At 41.6% G+C, this 27,575-nt stretch overlaps 3 protein-coding genes across 6 annotated transcripts; 2 read left to right on the top strand and 1 right to left on the bottom strand.

Annotated features, from left to right (window-relative positions):
* The first annotated feature begins 1,164 nt into the window (after positions 1-1,164).
* npl (N-acetylneuraminate pyruvate lyase (dihydrodipicolinate synthase)) lies at positions 1,165-14,373 on the top strand. Of its 2 annotated transcripts, none has more exons than XM_047051112.1 (13): positions 1,165-1,770; positions 8,756-8,786; positions 8,956-9,025; positions 9,486-9,559; positions 9,820-9,907; positions 10,075-10,132; positions 11,089-11,164; positions 11,246-11,338; positions 11,541-11,686; positions 12,614-12,660; positions 13,009-13,093; positions 13,275-13,314; positions 13,420-14,373. In XM_047051112.1, the coding sequence occupies exons 3-13, from the start codon at positions 8,958-8,960 to the stop codon at positions 13,587-13,589; spliced, it is 945 nt and encodes a 314-aa protein (XP_046907068.1). In that variant the 5' UTR covers positions 1,165-1,770; positions 8,756-8,786; positions 8,956-8,957; the 3' UTR covers positions 13,590-14,373. The 2 variants fall into 2 exon arrangements, with proteins under 2 accessions (XP_046907068.1, XP_046907067.1); XM_047051111.1 differs by lacking the exon at positions 1,165-1,770 and adding an exon at positions 8,574-8,662.
* Positions 14,374-14,623: 250 nt separating this feature from the next.
* Positions 14,624-19,124, top strand: rbm34 (RNA binding motif protein 34). 3 transcript variants are annotated; one of them, XM_047051074.1, is made up of 11 exons: positions 14,624-14,902; positions 15,190-15,352; positions 15,444-15,562; positions 15,725-15,944; positions 16,295-16,354; positions 16,450-16,493; positions 16,775-16,858; positions 16,990-17,053; positions 17,180-17,222; positions 17,315-17,433; positions 17,543-19,124. In XM_047051074.1, exons 1-11 carry the CDS (start codon positions 14,856-14,858, stop codon positions 17,948-17,950), a joined length of 1,371 nt encoding a protein of 456 aa, XP_046907030.1. In that variant the 5' UTR covers positions 14,624-14,855; the 3' UTR covers positions 17,951-19,124. The 3 variants fall into 3 exon arrangements, with proteins under 3 accessions (XP_046907030.1, XP_046907031.1, XP_046907032.1); XM_047051075.1 differs by having other exon boundaries at positions 14,635-14,902; positions 15,193-15,352; XM_047051076.1 differs by having other exon boundaries at positions 14,635-14,902; positions 15,725-15,926.
* A 4,220-nt stretch (positions 19,125-23,344) lies between these two features.
* Positions 23,345-27,312, bottom strand: tomm20b (translocase of outer mitochondrial membrane 20b). Its single transcript, XM_047051085.1, has 5 exons — positions 26,731-27,312; positions 25,593-25,639; positions 24,919-25,000; positions 24,262-24,404; positions 23,345-23,995 (listed from the first exon to the last, which is right to left on the bottom strand). Exons 1-5 carry the CDS (start codon positions 26,852-26,854, stop codon positions 23,951-23,953), a joined length of 441 nt encoding a protein of 146 aa, XP_046907041.1. The 5' UTR covers positions 26,855-27,312; the 3' UTR covers positions 23,345-23,950.
* Between the last annotated feature and the right edge of the window lie 263 nt (positions 27,313-27,575).

Genomic DNA, 27,575 nt, shown 5'->3' with positions numbered 1-27,575 from the left:
GGGTATAAATATTAGGTATATCGACATGGCCCTTTATATAGTTATATTATATTGTTTTATATTTATGTTATGTTATTATGTTTTATATTTATACATTATTTGCTTCCAAATTGTATTTTAGATGAGACAAGATATATTACAAGACGTGTTGTTTACAGCTAATCATTGTCATCAAAGTTGAAAAAGGTTGTAGGCCTACATCTGGCCTCTGACTGTTCTCAGGCCCAAGGCTCTCTCTGGAGACAGTAAAGGCTTGGTATGTATGCTAAGGTAGACACAGAACCAGTGAATCTGGAAGAAGTCAGTGAGAGAAAGTAGGAGTAAACTGTACAAGAGGAGAAAAATACTAATCAGAGGAAAGAGGAGGACAGAAAGGCTTCATGAGAGGACAGTACAATGTTGGTAAAGAGGGAAAGGCCATCACTCAATGGATGTTATGATCAGTTATGTTACACTAGCATCAGATTCCTTATGTTTACTCACATGACTGATAAATGAGAAATTACAGTTGTACCCAGTCAGCATATTATGTGCATATATGTTTCATCAGAACATCATTTGACCTTCTTGACCCATATTGTACTATTCCCTCTTTAAGCCTTTGTGTCCTCCCTTTTCCTCTGATTTGTCAGCAAGATCATTAAACAGTTTACTCCTACTTTCTTGACAGATTCCTCCAGTTCCTGTTGCTTAAATTCTGATGTGCAGCAAAGTAATAGGAATCATTCACACTCTCTCTCTCTCTTCTTTCTCTCACATATAACAGCTCATGGTACATACATTACACATTCAACCATGGCCCAAAATGGGTCTATGGTCCCTTGAGGTGGAAGCCTCAGGAGCAGGATTGACAAGACTGGGGTGACAGGGCTTCAGTTCCATGACTTGTCGGGTCATGGCACAAGTCGGGAGAAGCTGTTATAAAACCATTGAACCCTATGACTTGTCAACAGAAAGGGTCAGCTTCCTAAACCCTTTTAGAAATTGTCCAAAAAAGTACAGTTTTCCAACCTGTTGGACAAATGCTAATGCTTGAAATATATATTGTTTTGTTCGTTTTTAATATTTAATTGTATGTACAAAACGTTATGTAGGCAACAATTTGGCAGGCTTAGTTAAATATTTTTGATCTTGCCAGTACAAATAACCAGACTGATAAATCTTTAATCTTTTTTTTTCTAACTATTATAATTTAAGCCCTTTAACTAGGTTATACTTGATATCACAGTCGACATCCCCTAGACGACTCTGGTCATTGGCAAGTCTATTATTAGAGATATCTACATCCCCCTTCACCAAGCGGTCCCTGCAAGGTTCACTGCTTCCCCGGAGCGAGGGTCCGTGACATTCAACGTAGACTCCCAAGCATCCTCACCGGCTACACCAAGGTCAGCACCATAAATGTACATGTGGGCACAAACGACACCAGAGCAAGACAGACAGAAGTCCTGAAGGCAGACTTCACAGCCCTCCTCACTACCCTCATGGACACAGGAAGACGGATCGTCATTTCTGGGCCCCTACCTACCAGAGAGGCGCTGAGAGATGGTCCAGACTTTTTAAACTCCACACCTGGCTGCGAGCGACTTGCGCTTCATTAGTCATTAACCTTTGTTAACAACTTTGACCTGTTCTGGGAGAGGCCCAGCCTGCTGAAGCATGATGGACTCCACCCAAACCGGATCGGAGCCAGTCTGCTGTCGGACAACATGAGGACCACCCTAAGGCATTGACATCCTGCAGAAAACATCACAGACTCATGCCCCCCAGGTACATACTCCAATAAAACTGTTTATATAAATGAATCTGAATCTGTCAATGTTTTCTACAGAGCAGTACATGACACCACTACCTCAGAACAGGCTGCCTCAAATAATGTTATGGCATGCGTCTATCATCCTATTCCAGTTTTAATGTCTACCCAACGCATAGTTAAAAACAACGGCCATAGATACAATAGAAGTAATAATAGAAGCTCAGCAAATATTCTATCTATACCCTGGCATATTCCTCCTTCCTGCGAGCCACTATATCCAGAAAATATTTCAATGGCAATACTAAATATTAGGTCACTATCAGGCAAAACATTTCTCATTAACAATCTTATATGTGACTGTATGTTTTTAACAGAAACCTTGCTAAACAAAAATGGGTCTGCAACTCTTATTGATGCATCCCCTCCCAATTATAGCTTTTTTCAGTCCATTAGAACTGGTAAAAAATCTGTGGTTATGTGACTGCCACCATAACCACAGATGCCCTGGGCTGCAGGAGTATCTCCTTCAATGATTTTGCCTCATTTGAATATCATGCCATTGTTCTAAAGTGCCAGCCTCCTGTTCTGACAGTAACTGTGTATAGGCCACCCAAGCAATGTCCCACTTTTCTCACAGACTTTTCAGAACTACTCTCCATTGTCGACATAAACTACGATAAGATTATTATCACTGGTGATTTTAACACACATGTGGATAATGGGAACGACTCAAGAGCCAGGGATTTTGTGAATCTCTTAAATTCCATGGACTTTACACAACACATCACTGAACCCACTCACAACCATGGCCACACCGTTGATCTAGCAATTACAAAGGGTCTTACAACAGTTATATCATCTATCTGTGACCTTGCTCTTTCTGACCACTTTTGTATTTTCTTTACAGCATTGGTACCTAAAGTTAGAAATAGTGCTGAATGTTTTTATTAAGAAACGTCATCTTAACTCTGCAGCAGCTGAGAATTTCAAGGTTATGATGAACATAACTAGTACCAAAACCCCAGATGCGGGGCCATCATGTGTTAATGATTTAGTAACTACTCTAAATACAAAATTAAGGACAGCCCTTGAATCTATAGGACCATTGAAACAAAAAAAGGTTTTAGTCAAACAAAAAGCTCCATGGAGAAATGAGGAAATTATTCAACTGAAGAGATCCTGCAGAAGATCTGAGCGTACATGGAGATAGACCAAGCTACAGGTCCACCTTGATATCTTTAAGGATCAACTTTCAGTCTTTAATAAAGTAATAAGAAATGTTAGGAAAGATGATTTCTCTAATTTGATATCTACAAATTCTAAAAATTCCAGGGTACTTTTTTCAACTACAGACAGCCTAATAAATCCTGCACCTAAAGTAGATCATAGTCTCTTTTCCACCTCCAAATGTGATGAATTTGCAGCATTCTTCAGAGATAAGATTACGAACATTAGGAAAAATATTGCTCAAAAATTCCAAATGTCTTGTTCTCTGATCCCCTTCCTCCATGCTGTAACAGTATTAGCTTTTTTGCACTGGCTGATATAGAAATGCTGAGCAAGGTAGTGTTACAACTGAAGCCATCTACATGCCCTCTTGATCCCATTCCAACCACATTTTTTAAGACCATCAGAAAATAAGACACATTTTTGCCAGCCATTATTAACTGTTCCCTGCTTACAGGTACTTTCCCATCTAAACTTAAAACGGCCCTGGTGAGACCCCTCCTGAAGAAAATAAATGTAGACTCTTCAGTTCTAAACAATTTTAGACCCATTTCCAACCTTCCCTTTTTAAGCAAAATCCTGGAAAAAGTTGTCTTTAAACAGTTAAATGATTGCCTAGATGTTAACTGTGCATTTGACACTTTCCAATCTGGCTTTCGTTCCAATCATAGCACAGAAACGGCATTAGTCAAGGTTGTAAATGATCTCAGGATTAATGTTGATTCCAAAAAACTATCTTTCCCTTCTGGATCTGAGCGCAGCCTTTGATACTGTTGATCACGATATCCTTATGGATAGACTTGAAACTTGGGTTGGCCTCGCTGGCCCGGTCCTAAACTGGTTTAGGACCTATCTAACTGACCGAGAATACTTTGTCGCCCTCGGAGACCACAGCTCAAAAAACATTTGTATGACCTGTGGGGTCCCTCAAGGATCCATTTTAGGGCCCTTACTTTTCAGTCATGCTACCCCTTGGTAGTGTAATTAGGAGGCACACCATTGACTATCATAGCTATGCAGATGACACATAGCTTAATATTTCTGTAACACCCAATAGCTACAGCTCTATTGATTGTTTGGTAAATTTTATTTCTGATATAAATGTATGGATGTCACAAAACTTTCTCCAGCTCAACCAAGATAAAACAGATGTTTTAGTCATTGGTGAAAAAAACTAAAGAGAGAAACTATCTGCACACTTAAAAACACTAGCACTTAACACCAAGCACCAAGCCAGAAACCTAGGCGTCATATTTGACTCAGATCTCAATTTTGAAACCCATATAAAAAATATAATTAAAACATATTTGTATCACTTAAGAAACATTGCTAAGGTGCCACCGTTTCTCGCTCAGGCTATCACGAGCAGGCTAGACTACTGTAACTCGCTTTTGTCTGGTCTCCCAAAATAAGCCATTAGTCGGCTACAAACAATACAGAATGCAGCAGCGCGAGTCCTTACTAAAACAAGATGAAGGGCGCACATCACACCAGTATTAAAATCACTGCTCTGGTTACCTGTTAGTTTTAGAATAGAGTTCAAGATTCTCCTGCTAGTCTATAAATCACTCCATAATCATGCATCTGAATATATTACAAACATGTTCTCAGGGTACACACCCAGTAGATCCCTGAGGTCCTCCGGTACTGAACTTCTAACAGTTCCAAAAGCCAGGACAAAGAAACATGGGGAAGCAGCTTTTAGTTTCTATGCTCCCAGCCTTTGGAACACTGCCAGAATACCTTAGAATGACTGAAACGGTTGAAACATACACTTCAGACATATCTCTTTGATCTTGCTATCACTCACTGTAAAATGTATTTATTTAACATGTATGGAACATTTATTTATTTATTTGTGTTTTCAACCCCCCCTCCCCTTTTTTATCCTTTTTATTGTGAGGCGCATTGTGTTACCTCTGTGTATGAAATGCGCTGTACAAATACATTTTGATTGATTGATTGATCATAACTCTGACCTCCTAAATCTGAACATAGAGTAGATTGTGCCCATAGAGTTAATATAACTATAGTAAGCTACTTTTGTCTTCCAAGATGGCGTCCCCATTCATTTCTATGAAAAGTGCTCAGTGGCGCATTGAGGCAAGCGAGAGCGCGAGACTGGACGCGGCCATCTTTCCACTTCCGACTCTTCCGGTCTAGCTTTAGGCCGAATCCCAATACTCCCCCTTACCCCTTAGTTGTGCGCGTACCCGTGAGAGCTAGTGGTGTCCAATACTCTTTTTGAGCTAGGGGTAGGGCTAAGACTAAGGGGTATACACCCCTAAAACCAAGTAAGATCGGGAGCTTAGGCCGAATCCCAATACTTCCCCTTATCCTTCCCCCTAGCCCTACGGTGCGTTCACACTGCAGCGTTTTTTACCGCTCTGCACCGCTGGCCTTCCCACAGTGCACCACGCTCGGGGGCATGTCAGACAGATTCATTTAGAGCTGTAGTTCTCTTAAATCACTGTTGTGGTTCGTAAAATGTCATGGCAAATGTGTAGACAAAATACAACTTTTACACACATTTAGCAAAAATCCGACACCTTTTCTAAATCTGACATGATCTTATCTACAGCACACAATAGGTTATCTTTTTCCACACTTTTTTAGGCCGAGTGAAAGATTAAATGCCACCCGCACTCTATGTAACGGGTCTTGTTCCGGCTGGAAAAAAAGATGCATCAGACATAAACGTTGACATGAGTAACCTTTTATTATATTACTCAAAATCTCTGCAAATCAATCGCTAGATTATTACTTGCCACTACACATTCACTGTATGGACAGCGAGTGGCTGCCAGCCAGCATTTCAGCGTTGAATGTCAATCGTGTGCCGGGTGAGCTAGCTAGACTATGCAGCTAGTACAGAAAAAAGTTACGTAATGTGAAGAAACTGAATTAAAGTACAAATTACAACACACCTGGGACGCTAACAACCTCAGCAACCCTGCGCCAGACATCATTTCTTTTGTTTACGTCTCTGGAATCGAACATAGACGTATCATACAATACTGGGTATGAAGACACACATACGATGAGTTGCTCTTCCATCTTGAAATTGTCAAACCTAGAAATGTTTACCATGAGCAACAGTTGCTACGTTACAAGAAACAAGAAAACAACCCGTTTGGCCATCCCTGGCGTTTTCACGCTCCTCATTTACATAAAGTTGAGAAAATCCAACTTTCACGGCCCCGCTCGCCTTCCCACAATGCCCTACGCGGGCGTCAACGCCTGGTTTCATTGAAAATGAATTGGAAGCTGACGCCCCGCTCTGCCCGCCCCGCTGCAGTGTGTCCACTACAGCGGCGCGGAGCGTCGGCTTCAGGGCCGTAACTACCATTGAGGACACCGAGGTCGTGTCCTCTGTATTTTTTTTCGTATTTCTGTTTTTTTTTGTTGCTTAAATCGTGGTATATAAACTCAAAATAAAGTACACGTGAAACTGACTGCAGGACGATGATCTTGGTCTCCCACAAACCGTAACGTGATTTTATACTTGAAGAGCCGAGTAGCTCAAGAGTTTGGACATACGTGCTGCGTGTCATCAACAAAACGTACTGTCGGACGCTGATGTTACCGCCATAGACATACCGCTACTGTTATTGATTAGCCTATGTTAGTTACAGTCACTGGAAGAGGAGCGCAGCAAACTAAACATGTAGGTTAAGAGAAGTTTAAGTGGCAGATGACTGTGAGAAGAAAGATTCATTTTCATGTGGAAATATTTGTATTGCAGCAGTGTAGGCTACTACTCAGATAAGGAAACATCAAATCAAAGTTTGGTTAACTCCGTCAGTACCGGTTGTCAATCAATTTCCACCGGTTGAATCAACATTCATTTTGCGATTGATATGATATGTCATTGATGTGATTGATTGAAAATGAAATTCAGTGGCAATTGGGAAATATCAAACTGACTCGCTATCGCTCGGTCGATACGTTCCAGCCTCAGTTTGATATTTCCCGGCATGACTGAACGGTCGAGGTTAGTAAGTAGTTTATTATATGGAAATTTTAGATTCTTTTCATTTTGTAAACGAAAATAAATGGTACCTTTAGTTGTAGCTAGCTTCTCACGGTGTGTTTCATGTGTTGCGAAGCAACTCATTACTTTTGATAGAAAGCGGACAACATGGTTCTGCTAAAATGGCTTTAATTTCATCACAAAATAACGACACAAGTGATTCAAAGAGTCTGGTCTTCATCCTCACTTTCGATGACAAAGCTTTTCAGCATCATCTGGATAGTAAAACTCAGCAGCTGACTGTCGATATCGCTCATTTTGAAGCTGACGTCAGAGGGCAATACGGATCCGTATTGACCGGCGAGGAGGGCAATACGCGGCTGGGGTGACTACCCATTATCCAATCAGAACGCTCGTACCGTCGTTGCCATATAATAATAATTTAAAAAAAATTGTGGTAACTTGCCCTTACTTCATGAGTCCCATAAAGGTCCTTCAAAAAGCCTCAGAATGCCCCATGTTTACCTCAAAATTTAAAAAGCTCCACACCGCCCCATATTCAAATGTCATAATGATGATGTTTTTGCTCCTTAAGACTCAATAAGAGAAAATGGCCATATTTAAATAATGTAATTTAAAAAAATTCCGGGGGAGCATGCCCCCGAACCCGCCTAGAAGTTCTGACTCATGACCTCAGTATTTTTTGGGCCCTGCGTACGGCCCTGGTCGGCTTCCAATCCATTTTCAAAGAAACAGGGCGTTGACGCTTGCGTACCCCTAGCCCTTGGCCCTCGAAACTGGGGGGTAAGGGCTACATACAAACACTAGGGCTGTGTCTACTACCGCGCACTTGTGCACTTCGAGCACTGACTTTCAGTGCTTAGGGCGCTTCACTCACAAAACCAGAATAATTCAGTGCACTGAAAGTACCAGGATGGCGCACTGCAAACGGTCCAAAAAAACTGTGTACAACGATGGACACTACTCGCCCTAAACGGGCGCCATCTTGGCTACGTAGCGGAAAAGCAGGAGCCCTTTCGGCAGCTTTTTCCACGTAAGTGGAGAAGCACCAGAGAATGGAAGCACGTTCATTTTGGCAGGTTTTGCGGGTGTGGCGAACAGATTTGCGTCCGTCACTTCCACCAAGTGTTTAACATAGCAGTATTCCATTTGAGACAGCACTTATCAGCGACAGAGTGCACTGAATATGTAAGTGCACTGTTTTGCAGGGCACTGCATTGCAGTGTACTTCATGAAGTGCGCGGTAGTAGACACAGCCATAGTGTTTATATATCTATGGCAACTTTTATTGACGTAGGCAAATAAATGGGGTGCTAATTTACCCATTTCGGATTGGTTTCAAATTTAGCAAACATCAGGAAAAATTATTCTATGCAAAAGCTAGTAGTATGAGCCAGGTTCGAGAATCGAACAAACAAAATAGTTTTGTAAATGTTGACTGGAGTTAATAGAATAAAAACGACCGGAAGAGTTGGGAACCTAACCGTAAATGCAATACCACCTACATCCACCGGGGCCGTTGCTTCAAGCCGAGGGGCGAGGGGTGGGGGCTTGATTGTGCCTCCGAATTCAGTCGTTTCTACATAAGACCACGCTTTTATTCTGAAGGCGAGACAGCAAAAACCGGAAGTGTCCTTGCAAGAGTCCGTGCTTCGGGCATCAGCAGAGATAAAAGCATCAGTCAGGTGACAGCCGTGACAGACTCGGGTATTTACTTGTTGAACAACTGGATTCTCCTGTCTACTGTCACTTGACTCTAATCCGCTTTGCTGTTGCAGATTGTGAAGGCTCAAGACAAGACACCTGACAGTAAGTGGGATTCTTGAAAGCATTATGCTTTATGAAGGGATCACTTTAAGGGTAAATCTCAGTTGTTATCTTAATGTCAGAGTTTAACTTCAAGCCAGAACAAGCTGTTCCCTGTGTATGTATGTTATGTGAGTGTCAGCACATTGTGTGTGTCTGTTTCCTCCCACAGCCATGAACGTTGAAGCAGGAAAACCCACTGGGCTGGTTGCTGCCACCTTCACTCCTCTCTCTGAACAGGGGTACGAGCTCTGGGTCTATACCAGTATGACCTAGAATATAGGGGCAGCAAGGTGTCTAACCTAGAACAGAATGGAAACAAGGATCCAATAAATGTATAATCTGGAAAATAGGGTCATCGAGGACATGTATACAACCTAGAAAAAACGAGCAATAATCTCTGTGAATCTATGACAAAGCCTGGTGACTAGTGAGCAATATTTAATGATCAACTGTATCATATCTGTTGTAGGTGCTTTGGAGCTTTCTTGTTCACTTAGGGTGACTTAAATCCTATAACTGTTGTGTACGGATGTGTTTTAATGATCTAATGTCCTCTCTCCCTCTCCCCATCTCTCTTTCACTATTTCTCTCTGTTCCTTGTCTCTCTCACCATCTCTCTGTTCCTCCTCTATCTCCACCATATATCTCTCACCATCTTATCGCCATCTCTCTCTTCCTTCCCGTCTCTCTTTGCCTCAGTGAGATAAACTTGTCCCAGATCAAGCCCTATGTTGCGTATCTGATCAAGAAACAAGGTGTTAAACGTGTCTTTGGTAAGAGCTTTATCCTTCTCTCTTTCCCTCCACCCCTGCTCTCTCCATGCTTCCATCCTTGCTCTCGCTGCCCCTTAATCCTTAATAAAGAACCTGTGAGACCAGAATGTTCTGTGACCTGTAGATATGCTGCTTCTCATTGACAATCCCTTACCTCCTCTCCCTCCAATCCTTGCCTCCCCCCTCTTTCCTCCCGTCTACCCCTTCTTCACCTATTCCTTCTTCCACCCTCCTCCCCTTCCCTCCTCCTCCCCCCTCAGTGAATGGTACTACAGGGGAAGGGATGTCTCTCAGTGTGAAAGAGAGAAAGGCTCTGGCGGAGGAGTGGTGTCACCAGGGCAACAACAAGTAAGCCTGAGAGGAGGAGGGGGGGGGTCCATTCATCTGTGTGACTCAGCAACAGTAAGTAATATGTACATGCCTGTCTCGCAACCTTTACTCTCTTGTGTGTGTGTGTGTGTGTGTGTGTGTGTGTGTGTGTGTGTGTGTGTGTGTGTGTGTGTGTGTGTGTGTAGGTTGGAGCAGGTGATAGTACACGTGGGTTGTATGAGCCTAAAAGATTCGCAGGAACTGGTGAGTAAGTGCACACACAGACATGCATGCACATACTCTGTTGTGAAATGTAACCACAGCATGCTATATCTATTCACTGATACACAAGGTGAGTGCTTAAGACATTTAACAGCAAATGCAATTTAGTCGAGAACTTTAATGTTTGCAAACATGGAAGCATGGAAGAGCTTGCTACCAAGCTCTAGGTGTGTCTTTCAAAGTAACAATGATTTCCAGCATGATTTTTATACTCCCTCTTATAACGATTCTTTAGTAGCGGACTTTAGCTTTCTTACTCGTGTCATCTCAAATAGTTGCATGCCAAAAGTTACATTACTTGAGACACTAATGGTTATCGTTTTTCTATTTTTGTCCCGCGGTCCTTTGTCACTAGTTAACCATATCAAGCTTAAAGTGGACTCCTTCATATCATCAGATAATCACATCAGTAGTGATGATGGTCAGCAAAGTGTTGGCATCTTGTTTGCAAATAACAAAAGTCAACACTCACAGGAAATTGCAACAATATTACAGACATCCCAAGTCTCCCGGAAGTTCCGGGAGTCTCCCGCATTTCAATAGCGGACGCCCGCAAATGCTATAAAATCTCCCGGAATTCGGGAATTTTGTATTTAGAGCGAGCTTGAGACTGTGCAATGGTCATTTATGGTAGAAACAGGTGCATATCGTGCGTCTTGATAGCGTCCCGGGGGGTGGGGTGTACATGCTGGTCCGAGGGGGTACATCATGCGTGCGGATTGCTTCCCGGGGGGGGGGGGGGGGAACCTCCCGGAAATGAGTCTGCAGGTTGGGATGTCTGATATTAACAGGGCAAATACGTTCCAGAGTAACATATCAAACATTTAGAAAGTATAATTATTACTAATACAGAGAAATAACCATTAAATCCCACACACGCAGACATCCTTGAGCCATGCATGGTTCCAGAGTGTTTGAGGCCCTCTATATCTCTCCAGGCTCGCCATGCTGTTACAGCTGGGGCACATGGGATAGCTGTCATCTCTCCATCCTTCCTTAAACCGTCCAGTGTAGGTCAGTACCAACACCTGGCTCCCTGCTGGAACTGCTTTGCCTGCTTGTTCAGCAGTCAGCTCATCGTGTGTGTGTGTGTAGATTCTCTGAAGCTGTACCTAAAGGAAGTAGCGATGGTGGCCCCCTCTTTGCCGTTCTACTACTACCACCTCCCGGCTGTGACCGGAGTCAACCGTGAGTACACACACTCACTCAGACATGTTCACTCTCCCACAAACACACACTCACCCATGTGCACATACTTACACATGCTCCCACACTATAGTATAGACAGCTCCATATAGGTGACACGTCTAGGGTATTTCTTGATAATTGAAACATTGAGCAACACACTTCTCTCCTCCCTCCCTTCTATTGTTCCCTCCTACTTCCCCAGTGGCGGCCAGAGATGTGCTGGAGGGGATAGAGACGCAGATTCCCTCCTTCAGGGGGGTGAAGTTCAGTGGTACTGACTTGCTGGACCTGGGGTTATGTGTGAGCTACTGTCCTGCCCACTGGTCAGTGCTGTATGGGGTGGATGAGGTCAGAAATATACCTCCCTCTCTCTCTCCCTCCCTCTCACTTTCTAGTCCTCGGGGTGGCTGTGGGTCAGGGGGTAGAGCTGGGGGGGGGTGTTAATCGCAAGGTTGGTAGTTTGTCCCCAACTCCTCCACGCTGTGTGCCAAAGTGTCCTTGAGCAAGACATTGAACCTCAAGTTCCTCCCAATGGGCAGAGTAGCGCCTTGCAAGTGAATGGGTGAACGAGAGGCCAAAAATGTCTGACTGCCGCTAAGGTAGAAAAGTGCTATATAAATGCAGTCCATTTACCATGTAAATTTCTTTCACTCCCTCTATCCTTTTTTGTAATTCCCTCTCTCTGTCTCACTCACTCTATTCTTCTTCATCTCTCTCTAAAACAAACTTTTTTGTTTGATTTCCAGCATGCTTTTTATACACCCTCTTATAATGATTCTTCAGTAGTGGGACTTTAGCTTTCTTACTCGTGTCATCTCAAATAGTTGCATGCCAAAAGTTACATTACTTGAGACACTAATGGTTATCGTTTTTCTATTTTTGTCCCGCGGTCCCTTTGTCACTAGTTAACCATATCAAGCATAACAGTAGAATCCTTCATATCCTCAGATAATCACATCAGTAGTGATGATGGTCAGCAAAGGTTGGCATCTTGTTAGCAAAATTCAACACTCGCGGGAAATTGCAACAATATTGACAGGGCAAATACGTAGACATCCTTGAGCAATGCGTGGTTCCAGAGTGTTATAGGCTCGCCATGCTGTTACCGTGCTATATAAAAACAGTCCATTTACCATCTTTCACTCCCTCTATCCCTTTCTAATTCCATCTCTCTCACTCACTCTATTCTTCTTTATCTCTCTCTAAAACTATGTTTTTGTTTGATTGTTTACATTGTGTGAAGAAGTGCTGTGTGGTCTTCTTGTGTTTCATCAGCAACTGCTGGGAGGTCTGGCCATGGGTGCCTGTGGAGCCGTGGGCAGGTGGGTCTCCATCTCCTCTTTCTCCTGTCCCTCTTCCTTATGTCTCTCCCTCCCCCCTCCATCAGTCTCTCCCTTTTCATCCCGACTCTCCTTCGTCCTTCCACCTCCCTCACCACCTCTTTCTCTCCCTTCTCTTCATCCTCCTCCCTCTTCATCATATTCTAATCTGACTGTTTCAAATTGTTGATGCTCCCATGACAACCTTCCTCTAAGTGGATGGGATTGATTTTGATTTGGGATGAACATTTGTGTGTCTGTAAACCCAACATCTGACTGACCTTCCTCCTTCCTCCTTCTCCCCACCTCCTCCTCACTCTCTTTTCCTCACCCTCCCTTCCCTCCCTCCAGCACGTACAATTACATAGGCTTGACCAACAACAAGATGCTGGCTTTGTTTGAAGGAGGTGACCTTACCACAGCCAGGGAGATAGAGGTAGGCCAGTCAGACCTTAGGCCCCTTGGGCAGGCTGTCACACACCAGGGCCTGCTTGATTTACACCACAATCAGTCCCAACTGGTTCCAATTATAAGTTGATTCAAATGCTCCTTGAGGAGCTTGCTGACATGATTTAAAACAGAGAGTGGGGTGTTATGATGGTGGTTTCTCCCTACAGTTCAAGATCCAGGCTGTCATGTCTGACCTCTTCAAGCTAGGTGAGTGGATGCCTGCTGCTTACTTGTCTGGTATGCTTTGGCTTTGCTTTTGTTGTCTGGGTTTGACCTGTGTCTTGGTGTGCGTGTGTGAATGTATCTGTGCAGGTTTCGACCTGCCCATGAACAAGCAGCTGATGAGTGAGGTGTCAGGTATTAACTTGGGCCCCCCCCGCCTGCCCCTCCAGCCCTGCGACCCCCTCCCCATCGCCACCAGCGCTCTCTCCCTGCAGCGGCTCCACTACACCCTGGACAGCTCATCGGGGCAGAAGTCATAGGTCACCGTTCTTGGAGGGAGGGGGGGGGGGGGGGTGAGCCCAGTGATCTGCAGTCAAACGCTTGATCAAGAGATCCCCATGTGTTGATTTGGATAAAAGCGTCTGCTAAATGAATACATTGCATTATTATTTTCAAATGTTCGATATGGTGCCTTTAGGTTTCACTTGAGTGGTAAGATCAGCTGTGAGAATGAAATGAATGCAGTACAGTACATTCCTGTGGGCCAGTCCTGATGTTGGGGTTAATATAGAAATGTGCTCCACACTCCTTCAGTTTACTTGTCCATGTGTCGACTCCAGATCGCTAAGGAAACGGGTTCTGACTTCCTTATTCTCGTCAAGCAGTAATAACACCGATACAAAATGGTGTTTACTGTCTTGTTCTCAGCAGCCAGAGAAAAACTCTCCAGACTTTCAGTTCATTTGCCACTTCTTAGTTGATATGATGTCAATGTACATTGACAGCCTCATTATTTGAATATTACTGTACTTTATTGCAATGGAGGACATTGCACTACATTAACTAAGCCTACATCAGTAATGTATTAAGACTAGTCCAACATACTTTTTGGCCCAGTTTCCCCAGACATGGATTAAGCCTAGTCCTTGCCAAATCTTTTTGGATGATGGAGATCTTCATTGAATTTTTATCTTACTTTAGGGACTAAGCTTAATCCATGTATGGGAAACTGGACCTTTAAAATATATATTAGTCCAGACTAAAAAGGGAATTATATATGTTTTTAACTTTGTAAACACACTTGCAAATGTCTTAATAAATTGATACCTTTTTATATGGTTATTTTTGTTATGTTTGGGGCTCCAGTGTGTGTTCGAACAAGGCCAAAAGTGCTATACAGTATCAGTTGTCACTTCTACTAGATTGAATGGAATAATTGAATGATCGGATGATATACGGAGATGATATACCATGTAGGCTACATTATTTGATCAACTACTTCAAAGATATAAACATTATTTTAAGTGTTCCCGGGGTGACTCTCGCTTACGTAGGAACCTTTGGTACTAAATCTGTAGTGTCGGTAGGAAATATTGAAGTGACGGACCTTTCCAATGGATGGAAAACGTGAGGGAACGGCTTCGAAACGAGAAGAGCATTTGAGGTCATACAGTTTTAAAGTTCAATTTAGAACTTGTTATTTAACGGCAAATTTCCAACACTATTACCTCTAAGTGAATTGAATTATAGAACTGTCAATAGTAAAGTTGGAGCAAAAATCTGAATCGGAGCTAGTGAAGTGAACCATGAAGAACCATGAAGTGATCACGAAGAAAACACTTAATGGGGAGAGGTTTGTAATTTTTTTTTATGTTCTTTACTAGTACTTCGAATAACGTTAACGACTGGAATGCCCCACTTATGGTAAAAGTATATTTAGCATACATTTAGCTTTACAATAGAATGTACTTTTGTAAAATTCTGATGGGACAAAAATTCTTAATCATTGATTATGCAGCCAACGTTCATAAAAACATAAACGTAACTACTTTGAACAGCTGTATGGTTATCAAAGGAACCATAACTTCCCAGGGAAATGCATCTGTTCAAACTCATTGTCGAGCATCACGTTTTTTTCAGTAGGGGGGCGCAAGCTACCAGCAGCCAATCATCTGACTATATGGTTGGATCAGTATCAGGCAGCTTGTTTCTAAAGGAAGCTTCATCCAGCTCTAGATCGCTGGCAGCTTTATTCTCATCTGCACCTCCAGCTAAGGCCCTCATTTATGTCCGTGCAGTGAAGGTAAGCAGGGTTTGGAGAAGTGTTACCCTTATATATATTAGTAATGGCACAAAAAAAGTCAGTCCTCTTTTTGTATGCCTTACGTACATAGCCTGCTCCGAAGAGCAAGCAGGAGGATATGGTAGATGCAGAAGTAAAAGGCCCAAGCAACCAGCAAAAAAAGAAAGCTACAAAGAGAAAATCTGCTGCTGACCAAAAGGTGGAAAACAGGTGTGTCTAAAATGAAAGGAAACAGAATACAATTAAAGACTATTTACATTTCTTATTAAATTCTGTATTGCATGGGTGCTGCTATATCTTTTTGCTTGATATACTTTTGTTACAATGCAGCTAGATACGTAATGCAAATGTCTCTCACACACTCTTACTCAGAGAGAGTGCCCTACAGAATGCAGATGCAGATGAGAATGTCACAAAGACCCCCATGAAGGTGAAGAGGAAAGTTTTAGATGTGAGACAGGAGGGCAGTATGGAGGAGGAGATGGAGAAGAAGAGGCCAACACAAAGACAGAAGACTGAAAGAGTGGAGGAGAGGATAAAGCTGAAGAGGACAGTGTTTGTTGGCAACTTGCCTGTCAGTTGTACAAAAAAAGTAAACCTAACAACTATTTTTTCATTTTTAACAGCATTGGACATGCAATGATGCTTGGCACACAGGGATTCCACTGTCACAGAATGGAATATTTATAGTCAGGAAATTTAATATTTATTTCAAACTTTGGTTTGTCATGTAAATTAATACATCCTAAAAGTATTGGAGTATTGTTATAGAAATGACTCAAAAACACAAATTTCGGAAGCTAGCAGTGTTGGTGCAATATTTTGGGCTCACTTTAAGTATACGGTCATCGTACTGAAAATTAGGTTGAGTCATGCAATTGTGAAGAAAATACACTTGTCAAATGGCGTGTATGCAGTTTCACACAATGTTAACTTTTTCAGACCCTGAAAATAATCTTCAAGGACAAAGGGCTTATTGAAACTATTCGTTTCCGATCACTGGTAAAGGCTCAACTCAACTCTTTACAGACGTGAATTGTCTATCTACCAAGTTACACACTATGATCTGTGACTGGTAAAACACTTTTTCTCCACAGGTGAGAGAGGATCCTGGCATGTCACGGAAGTGTGCTACCATTCAGTAAGTCTAACTATTTGGGAATTTTAACAGTATCTAGTATAATAAACAATTTGACAAATTTTCTGCTGTATGTGTAGAAACAATTTGACACATTTTCTGCTGTATGTGTACATATATATATATATATATATATATATATATATATATATATATATGTACACATACAGCAGAAAATGTGATGATGTGATGATGTGATGATGTAGGGTTTGGAAGGTGAAGGAAAAATAAAAAGGAAAGGTTGAGTTATATTTATATATTTTGTATGTGTTTTCCTCCTATAGACGCAAGGTTCATTGTCAAAAAACAAGTATCAATGCATATGTGGTATTCAAAGATGAGGAGGGAGCTGTACAGGCACTGGAAAGGTAAGGTTTACTTCAGTGAGTTACATGATGTGCTACCTGAAAACAAGTCATTTAGATGTTGGGACGAAAATCGTGTGCATTATATGAAAGACTTGGCTCGTCAAGGTATTCATGTGCCCCTATGATTGCAGGAATGGCATGGAGATTGAAAAAGGCTTTCATATAAGAGTTGACAAGGTTTCCCAAAATTCCCTTGTAAGTGTCCTTGATTGAATTGTACTGACTTTAAAATATTTCAGCAAAACCTGCACATCAGCTGACAAATTTCCTTAAATAAAAAATAAAACAAATGCTAATGCCTAAAACAATCTTGATTTTTAGCACGACCACAAGAGATCTATTTTTGTTGGAAATCTTCCATTTGGTGAGTATCCATTCTAGTACTGCATTAGATGTTGTTTGTAAATAGGAAAACAATGCACACTGTTTTCTTCTTTAATGCATGTTTCCTTTCAGAAATAAATGAGTTGCCTTTACGGCAGCACTTTGATGAGTGTGGTACAGTGGAGGGGGTGCGTTTGGTGCGGGATGTGAACTCTGGGATGGGCAAGGGATTTGGCTACGTTTTGTTTGAGGTGGGACACAAAAATACACACTTAATCACTGCTGTTAATCTCTATTGATCATTTATTGTAATTACTTGTTAATATAATCTGCTAATATAATGGATGCTCCTGTTAATAGAGTGCAGATTCTGTCCAGCTGGCTTTAAAGCTGAACGGTTCCAAACTCCAGGACAGGAGCATTCGTGTGAAGAGGTCTGTCCCAAAGGACAAGGCCATCAAAATGGCTTCTAAGAAAGGACCTAGAGGGAGGAGAGACAAGGGTCATAACAAAGAGACAGAAGGAAGAGAAACAATGGTCAGGGTGAAGGACAAAGGTACAAGTAAGGTTGAGTTCAAGAGAAGACCACGGCAGGGACCTCAAGACCAATCCATGGGAAAGCCGTTCATTAAGAGTCCAAACAAATATCAAAACACATCCTCAGAGTCCTTCAAAGGTGAGATGACCGACCCTACCAAGAAACCTAAAAAGAAAGGGCTGAAAAAGAAACTAAGACCCAGGAGGAGCCAGAAGACTGTCCACATTTGAAGAATCTGTATTGAAGCATTGAACTGTATATGTATCCGATATCCTGCCCATTCACATGTGGGTCAGAGTTTTTGCCAGAAATTCCAATGATGTTGTATGTGTTATACATGTGGGCTTTCAACTTCCTTACCGATGTTTTAGAGCAGTGGTTCCCAAACTTTTCTGGCTCACGGCTCCCCTAAACATATCTCTCCATCCACGGCACCCCTATTTTTTTCTTTTTACTCTCAACCTCCTGTGTGTCATATTTGTACTTAATGCCATTTGATTTAGGCTATAACTGCTTTTATTATAGGCATTACATTGAGAAGGTGAGGTTTATATCATTTTTGTTATATTCAAATGAACCACTCTTTAATTCAACTCATTTAATATAACTTTTGATTAAATAGCAAACAGAATATGAACAGACAACGTCTGTCCCTCTCAACTATATCACAGCCAAAATACGTATGGTCATAATCGAGAAATTGGATGGCAGTAACAAAACATATCAGGAAGGAACCAACCTTCAATATAAAGTTCACAAAAATATAGTTATAATCGTCTCCACAGACCACTTATCAACTTAATGGGACATATGTGCCTGTCTCTGACTGTCAAGTAGGCCTACCTATTCGTCTGTCACCCTGAATATCTCATCTCCGGTAGCATGGTTGTCCAGTTATTTGCAAAATAAATTTTTTTCTGTAAATTTGTCCTCATCCACGTATCTCACGAAAGTCTTGAAATTTGAGTGAGAATGTCGCCCGGTACAGACCGCATAGGAGCGGCAGCCATATCTTCACGCCATGTCACAGTTCATAATTTTACAGTTTCAGTCAATTCTACATCAAAAAGTCGAGCAGGGCAGCTTTCAAGAGATATTGGATTGCTAGTTGTAGTTTGACGAACCGAGGCGATTTAGGATATTTAATTCATGTTTCATCTAAATATACGTTTATGTTGTAATGCACTTGAGAACCGATACGATTTGTATGTCATTCTACTCTTCAAATCCGAATGATTGTCTCACGAAAATAGACGTAATTTGGAGCTGCACTTGAAAAACGATATTGATGTCAATGTTGTGCTACACTGTCCTATTATCGGAATGAGAGTAATATGTGAATGGTGTTGTAGTTGCGACTGCTGTTATGTCACTGTCTGGTTAAAGCGAGCATCCTTCTTTGTATTCATTTGTACAAATCACTTTTCACTTCTGATTCTTCATTACGTTGTAGGCTACTTGCTGTTATAGGATACTTACTAAATGCACTATATGCCAATTGTGCCAAAGAAAGAAATAGTGATCATTTAAATGAGAGTTTTAACAAGTTTGAGGCTTGACCATGATAACAGGTCAGGGATATACGGCAGGCAGCACATACATATTCCTCTCAGCTGGATTTTAGCACAACAGTGATGGAACCTTCTGAGGCAGCTGTCACAGGTAACCTGAGATTTTATTTGGGGGAGGGAGGATTTCAGCAGGTATGAAAAACTGTCAGAAATCCTACTCCCCTTCTAACTTTTACATTTTTGCAACTAGTATCAAAAGCTTTTTATGGCACACTCTACAGGGCATAAGGAGCCACCAAAATAATTTTGGGGTGTGTCAGATCTTACAGTCCCAATATATGAGGGGGGGAGAATTTCGGTAGGTATGAAAAACAGTGTTGCCAAAATATTACTCCCCTTCTAACTTTTACATTTTTGCCACTAGTATCAACAGCTTTTTATGGCACACTCTACAGGGCATAAGGAGCCACCAAAATAATTTTGGGGTTTGTCAGATCTTACAGTCCCAATATATGAGGGGGGGAGGATTTCAGCAGGTAACAAAAACAGTGTTGCCAAAATCCTACTCCCCTTCTAACTTTTACATTCATGCAACTAGTATCAAACGTTTTTTATGGCACACTACAGGGCATGAGGAGCCACCAAAATCATTTGGGGGGGGGGGGTGTCAGATCTTATTGTCCCAAGATATGGGGGGGGGGGGGGATTTCGGCAGGTATGATGAACAGTGTTGTCAAAATCCTACTCCCCCAGTAAGTTAAAAAGAAATACTGAATTGCTGCCTCCTTAAATAGTTGATTCAAGTAGCAGTTGGTTTTTAGGATTTAGGTAGCGTGTGAGATAAAGAGAACTCATACACAGTAGCCTACTGCAATGCATACAAGGTGAAAATAATGGGGCATTTAGTTGTATTAAACATAGGTAAACACAACTCTATTTGAATATTTCAGGGCATTTAGTGTTATTATACTGTTTCTAAAATCCATTGTGAAATGCATTGTAGTGCAAATGCAACGTTTCACAACTGATAGGATAATGTCTGCGGATTGAAAAACATCTGAATGCTGTTCTGCTACAGGGCAAACTGTTAACTCCTTAATGTAGAAAATGTTTTTCATTTCACAAACAGAGTTACAAAATTAAGCTGAGTTGTGGGTTTAAGGCTTACAACTTAAGATGAAGTCTCTGAGGATAGGACGGTGTTGATAGTGAATAGAGAAAACAAATATTACATGATTTACAGATACGCCAGGGTCCTACTCTCTTGTGCACTCATTTTCAGCTCAGCCTACAGGTTTGCAATAGGGTTAAATAAACATTGCCTTTGTGTCACCTTATGTATATAGGCTATAATATTTTACTGCTGGTAAATTCCTAAATATTACTGTGTATTTGTGAACACATCAGTCACTTATATTTGCCAATGTGTTGCCAGTAATTCTGGAGTTGGCTGTATGAACAGGTGATAAGGAAATGGATATTGTGATCAGCATTAGCACATAGGAAATGTATTTTCTTCCACCCCCTATATCCCTGAAATGTTCAAATAGGGCTTTGTTCATCTATGTTTAATACAACTTAATGCCCCATTATTTTCACCTTGTATGCATTGCAGTAGGCTACTGTGTATGAGTTCTCTTTATCTCACACGATACCTCACCAATTTAACAATCCTAAAAACCAACTGTTACTCTAATCAACTATTTTATGATGCAGATATTGAATATTTCTTTTCAACTTACTGGGGTTAGGGTTTTGGCAACAATGTTTTTCATCAGAATTAGAAAGGGTTTTAATTGCCATGAAAGTTTGCACATACAAGGAATTTACTTTGGCATACATACATTGTAGGTGTATGCATACATTAAACTTATAGGAACCTTAAAACTGAAATATGTGGTCTAACTATACAAAAGGTACAAAGTCTAGCTAATACTAAGGGGATTTAGAATAAAATATAAAGTAGCCATAATTTACAATATAAAAATTCAAATAGTACAAAAGATACAAATAGTGTAATATAGTGCAAATTGCAATGTGGCAAGTTGTCACTGTGCAGATTGCGATTAAAGTCATTTAAGTCAGTGTGAGCCCTTAACCTTGTTGAAGAGGCCGACAGCGGATGGGAAGAAACTGTTTTTGTGGTGTGTGGTATTGGTCCTGATGGACCGCAGCCTTCTGCCGGAGGGGAGTGGCTGAAACAGAGTGTGTTCACAATCTTCCTTGCTCGCCCCAGGGTCCTCTAAGTGTGCAGGTCCTGTAGGGTAGGCAGATTGCAACCAATCACCTCCTCAGTAGTGCGGATGATACGCTGCAGTCTGCTCTTGTCCTTGGCAGCAGCGTACCAGATGGTGATGGAGGAGGCGAGGATAGATTCAATGATGGCTGTGTAGAAGTGCACCATCATTGTCTTTGGCAGGTTGAATTTATTTCGCTGCTGTAGGAAGTACATCCTCTGTTGTGCTTTCTTGGTGAGGGAGCTGATGTTCAGTTCCCACTTGAGGTCCTGGGAGAGGATAGTGCCCAGGAAGCGGAAGGACTCCACAGTGTTCACTTGGGAGTCGCACAGGGTGATGGGGGTGAATGGGGCTGTATTCTTCCTGAAGTCCACATCCATCTCCACTGTCTTAAGAGCATTGAGCTCTAAGTTGTTCTGGTTGCACCAGGTCACCAGGTGGTCAGCTTCCCAGCTGTAATCAGACTTGTCAGAGATGAGCCCAATGAGGGTGGTGTCTTCGGCAGGTGCCTACCTGCCGAAATCCTTCCCCCCCATATCTTGGGAGTATAATATCTGACACACCCCAAAATAATTTTTGGTGGCTCATCATGCCCTCTAAAGTGTGCCATAAAAAGCTTTTGATACTAGTTGTATAAATATAAAAGTTAGAAGGGGAGTGGGATTTTGGCAACACTGTTTTTCATACCTGCCGAAATCCCCCCCCCCTTATATTTTGGGATTATAACATTTGACACACCCCAAAATTATTTTGGTGGCTCCTCATGCCCTGTAGAGTCTACCATAAAAAGCTTTTGACACTACTTACATTAATGTAAAAGTTAGAAGGGGAGTGGGATTTTGGCAACACTGTTTTTCATACCTGCCGAAATCCTTCCCCCCCATATCTTGGGATTATAAAATTTGACACACCCCCAAATTATTTGGGTGGCTCCTCATGCCCTGTAAAGTGTATCATAAAAAGCTTTTGATACTAGTTGCATAAATGTAAAAGTTAGAAGGGGAGTGGGATTTTAGCAACACTGTTTTTCATACCTGCCGAAATCCTCCCCCCCCTCATATTTTGGGATTATAACATTTGACACACCCCCAAATTATTTTGGTGGCTCCTCATGCCCTGTAGAGTGTACCATAAAAAGCTTTTGATACTAGTTGCATAAATGTAAAAGTTAGAAGGGGAGTGGGATTTTGGCAACACTGTTTTTCATACCTGCCGAAATCCTCCCCCCCCTTCATATCTTGTGATTATAAAATTAGACACTCACCAGGATGTGGACAATATGGCTGGCAACACTAACTGGGTAATAGCTTGTCAAATGGTATTGAATACAATACTTTTTTCACTAATAGACACATTTATAATGAAGCATTGGTATTTCTTTGTATACGCAGTAATGTTATTATAGGTGACGGTGCCAGTTTTTGCCATTCCAAATGTTTGATCATTCATTATCATTCCACAAATTAATCTTAATGTTTATCCAAAATCTCAGGTTGGCTGTGACAGCTGCCTCAGAAGGTTCTATCAGTGTTGTGCTCAAATCCAACTGAGAGGAATATGTCTGTGCTGCCTGCCGTTAACATCCCTTACCTGTTCATGATCAAGCCTCAAACTTGTTAAAACTCTCATTTAAAGATCACTCTCTTTCTTTTTTTCTACCTTTTGTTAAATATATCATTATAGTTCTTTGTAAAAAATAAATGTGATGGAACTTATCAAAATGTCAAAATTATGTAATTAAATGATCAAGCCTGGGACATTCCGCGGCACCCCTGAGCATGCGTCAGGCCCACTTTGAAAACCCCCGTTTTAGAGAATTCACTATTTTTTGCCTATTAAAACAGGATAGACAATGGGGAAACATTCAACAAGTAGATTTCAGTGTTTCATCCACCTTTTATTTATTCTTACAAAGAGGGATGGCCTCTTCAAAAGAAAAAAATATAAACATTAAATCACAGTTTAAGTATTTTGTCAGACTGATAAAATAATAACTGAAAATTTGAGTAAAGACCAGTTTGTTTTTTCAAGACCCCCCAATTTTTATATCCTAAAACTGTTTCGTACAAAGACATTTAACTCAAAAAATAAACCAGTTTAGTGGACTGTGAATAATGGGGTAACTTTCCCTCTGCATACAGTATATTGTTTTGTCTTAGCTACACTTAAAGGTAAGGGAGAGTTTTGCCAACTTGACACCTGTATACAATCAACTTAATTTCTAAAGAAGAGAACAGCATGACAATGTGATCAATGCAAACAATAGGAGGGAACTGGACGGGCAAATGTTGCTATTTTCATTAAGACATACAGGAAGCTGCAAGGACAGATTCAACCCTCGAGGCATAGTCTTAAATGAGAATGATGAGATGAACCAGGTACGCAACATTCTTTCATAGAACTGGCTTTTTGATGTTGAAGTTGGTCGCCACAGGATAGGAGTATTTTCAAGCAGAGGAATTTAATCCAAGGCCCTCTCTCCTTATTCTATATCGTCTTCGCTCAAGCTCTGTGCGCTCACAATACGCTGTTGAGATGAGAGGGAAAACCGTTACCTAACTACTTACAAAAGCTCAGGAAACAAGATGATTTACCAGCAAATCACTCACTTGTATCCAAAACCTTTTATCAGTTTCAAAACCAACGAATATTAAGCCTTCACTGGGTGCCTTAAATTCAGACTTGTGCAAGTGCACGATTATGCAAGCTGCCAAAAATAGTTTTCATACAGCTCCACCAAGGCAGACTGGCAGTACTACATGGGCAATGGTACTGGGTAAGCAGGCCTGGTACCTGGCTGATGGTGGGTAATTTGGTGAGCAGCATCTGGAACACGGGCGGCGGCAGGGTCTGCTGTAGGACCTGCAGCAGCTGCTGGGGCTGGCCACACACGGCAATGGCGTTAGTCAGGTGGTCCACACCATTCTCATAATCTCCTGTAGCGACCACCATGCCCATAAAGAGAGAGTGTCGATTACTGGATAAAATGGGAGGTATCTGAATGGATGGTGACTTCCTACACAAATTAATAATTGCTCAACAGTCATTCATTTTATTTAAGCAGGGAAATCCCAGACCAGTCAAGTGTTGTCCAACTGCTATGAGGCTGACTGTAGCGTAGCCTAATCACTACTTGAATCAGGGAAAACAGGATACTGTTATTAGCCATAATCAAAGTTAGCTACATAGGAATATGTTCCCAATCTGTAGCTTCAATGTATCACTGCTGGCTGGCCGATATAGAAGATTGTCATATTGCTTAAACCAATCCAGGTCAGTGATCAGTAACACACCAAGGAGGATGTGATGGAGGAGCACTGTTGTGACCTAACTAAGAATGGGAACTAAGACTAAAGCTTTTCCTGGCACATTCAGTTGGAACCAATATCAAAGCCATTCAAAGAACAGGACTTCCACCGCTATTGAAGATCATTCTTTTGTTTTTTTTACCCTGGGCCAACAGCTCTTCTCCCAACTGGATCTCCTCCAAGAAGAACTTCTGGACAGCCTCTGCATCCTTCAAGTCGGGGAGCTGAAAGACCAAGGCACCTGTTGACATAGTTCATAATCCAAAGCAGATACAAGACTGAACCACCTGTCCAAACCTAAGATATATTTTAGTGGACATGGGGGCATTTGTCATGCACCTTTATTAATTAAGCATGTGACAATGTGTGTGTGTATATATATATATATATATAAAAACAGAATCGGTTTGATTCCTGGCCATGCCAAATTATGTTTTGTCCTTGGGCAAGCCACTTAACCCTACTTGCCTCAGGGACAATGTCCCTGTACTTACTGTCAGTCACTCTGGATAAGAGCATCTGCTAGATGGCTAAATGTAATATATATATTGTCCTTATGTCCCTGTTGTGAAAATGTTTTTAGCCCTAGTATCAGGTTTATTAAACTCTCCTGGTCTGTTGTGATCAAATTTATAATAATTTTAAAGCATACATTTTAAGGAGTCAGATGGCTGAGCGGTCAGGGAATCGAGCTATTAGAAGGTTGCCGGTTCAATTCCGGACGTGCAAATGACGTTGTGTCCTTGGGCAAGGCACTTCACCCTACTTGCCTCGGGGGAATGTCCCTGTAAATGTAAAGTAACCGATTTTCTTTACCTTAGACAGTCCAGACCTGTCCTGTGCAGCCTTCTGCTTTCTCCTCCCTAGTGGTGAAGGATAAACACATTTTAAATATGTTGCATTTTCTGCATATTTTTTCAAAAGGCTTTAAAAGTTAGACATTTATGATTGACTTATCGGTATCCGATTTATCACGTTTGAACCTCTGCTTTAAGATTATCCACAAATTCTACCCATTTCGTTTGGGGAATTTACCAACCAAGATATATCGTAAAGAATGGCATCACACTAGCCAGAGGCTGACATGGCATTGATGTAAATACAAACTAATACAAATGGCATTATTAACATGTATTCATTTAGCAGACGCTTTTATCCAAACCATCTGCTACCTGTGGAAAAACAAACAACAATAAAAACTATACATCACAGCGAGTAACTCAGTTACCACTAACCACAAAAGCAACAAGTCTCTAAGCAAGAGTCATTGTGATCCTTGAGGAAATTAACATCGGTGACCGTTGTACTCCCGGAACAACATGCGTTGTCAAGCATAAAAGTAAGATTGTAGAGCCTTTAGCAGCAGCAAAACACAGCATGCAGGTTTGTTCCTTTCGTTAGACTCGTCGTGGGCTGATTACCTAAAGAGCTGCTCATCATATTTGTCAAACTAGGGTTAGGGTTGATAGGAAGATGATTTGTAGTATGTTGCATGACAGGTTCTGTGTAAGCAAGCTTTAACTAGTTAGCTAACGTTAGCCGCGTATTACATCAATGAATCATGCTCGGCTAGCTGGCAAGCTAGTTTGATGGCTAGCATACTGTAATCCAGTTAGAACAGTGATTTAATTTCTCTGTACTGGGAGACACTAAAATGTTTTGCTAGGTAAACTAGTCTCGGGTTAGCTAGGTAATTCGCTTGCTATTATCAGTCTAATTAACGCTAACTAATCCATGTCTAGCTCTCACTAGCCAACAGCCAGCTACCCCACAATTAAGTGCAAGTGCAGTGTTCAATCAATTATTCAGAAAAAACTACGACAGTCGACCTACCCGTCTAAACCATACCTCGGAATACGAAAGTTTAACAGTATTGTTTTGGCATTGGATTAAGAACATCCCGTGAATGTGTTTCCTAAACCGGGGTGTACACGGTCGGTAGGTCAACACTCACGTTCTCGGAGCCTGTTCTTGAAGCTGGGGTCACTCCGTCTTTTCCTGTCGAAGTAAATGCAATAGCCAACAAAAAGAGCACCGCAAACACCGGCGGCTATCGTGCTCGATCTAGCGCCCATCATAACTTAAATAACAATTAATTGTTTCTCGATATTTGGATATGAATAGAGGGCTAAGTTTCAGAGATCTCTCATGACCCCCCTGGCGCAGGCTTGTGCGAAAAGACCTACAGTCTAGGACCCCTAAATAGCTTGACCGATGGGGTGTCACTACTGAACGCCTGATTGCAAATGATTAAACTCGCGATTTTAATTTTGTCGGCAGGTTTGAGTAAATGCACCTCATTTTTATCGTTTAAAGCCTGGAATAAATTATTATCGTTGACCACCTCATACGGATTTTGCCGTTGTACTATGGGACCAAAGGCTGTGTCTACTACCGCGCACTTTATGAAGTACACTGCAATACAGTGCCCTGCAAAACAGTGCACTTACATATTCAGTGCACTCTGTCGCTGATAAGTGCTGTTTCAAATGGAACACTGCTACGTTAAACACTTGGTGGAAGTGACGGACGCAAATCTGCTCGCCACACCCACAAAACCTGCCAAAATGAACGTGCTTCTCCACTCAAGTGGAAAAAGCTGCCGAAAGGGCTCCTCCTTTTCCGCTACGTAGCCAAGATGGCGCCCGTTTAGGGTGAGTAGTGTCCATCGTTGTACACTGTTTTTTGGACCGTTTGCAGTGCGCCATCCGGGTACTTTCAGTGCACTGAATTCTGCAGGTTTTGTGAGTGAAGCGCCCTAAGCACTGAAAGTCAGTGCTCGAAGTGCTCGAAGTGCAC

Source organism: Hypomesus transpacificus, unplaced genomic scaffold (genome assembly GCF_021917145.1).
Source record: "Hypomesus transpacificus isolate Combined female unplaced genomic scaffold, fHypTra1 scaffold_138, whole genome shotgun sequence".
Taxonomy (NCBI): Eukaryota; Metazoa; Chordata; class Actinopteri; order Osmeriformes; family Osmeridae; genus Hypomesus; species Hypomesus transpacificus.
This window is presented reverse-complemented; position numbering and strand designations above follow the sequence as displayed.

Bases quoted from the DNA above. Each gene is read 5' to 3' on its own strand.
- npl (XM_047051112.1), top strand. From the start codon at position 8,958: ATGAACGTTGAAGCAGGAAAACCCACTGGGCTGGTTGCTGCCACCTTC. The intron at 10,133-11,088 runs GTGAGTAAGTGC...ATATCTCTCCAG, and splicing joins TAAAAGATTCGCAGGAACTG to GCTCGCCATGCTGTTACAGC. The intron at 11,165-11,245 runs GTCAGTACCAAC...GTGTGTGTGTAG, and splicing joins CCTTAAACCGTCCAGTGTAG to ATTCTCTGAAGCTGTACCTA.
- rbm34 (XM_047051074.1), top strand. From the start codon at position 14,856: ATGAAGAACCATGAAGTGATCACGAAGAAAACACTTAATGGGGAGAG. The intron at 15,563-15,724 runs GTGTGTCTAAAA...ACTCTTACTCAG, and splicing joins GACCAAAAGGTGGAAAACAG to AGAGAGTGCCCTACAGAATG. The intron at 17,434-17,542 runs GTGGGACACAAA...TCCTGTTAATAG, and splicing joins TTGGCTACGTTTTGTTTGAG to AGTGCAGATTCTGTCCAGCT.
- tomm20b (XM_047051085.1), bottom strand. From the start codon at position 26,854: ATGATGGGCGCTAGATCGAGCACGATAGCCGCCGGTGTTTGCGGTGCT. The intron at 25,001-25,592 runs GTAAAGAAAATC...TTGGTCTTTCAG, and splicing joins ACAGGTCTGGACTGTCTAAG to CTCCCCGACTTGAAGGATGC. The intron at 23,996-24,261 runs GTACCAGGCCTG...TCATCTCAACAG, and splicing joins AATTACCCACCATCAGCCAG to CGTATTGTGAGCGCACAGAG.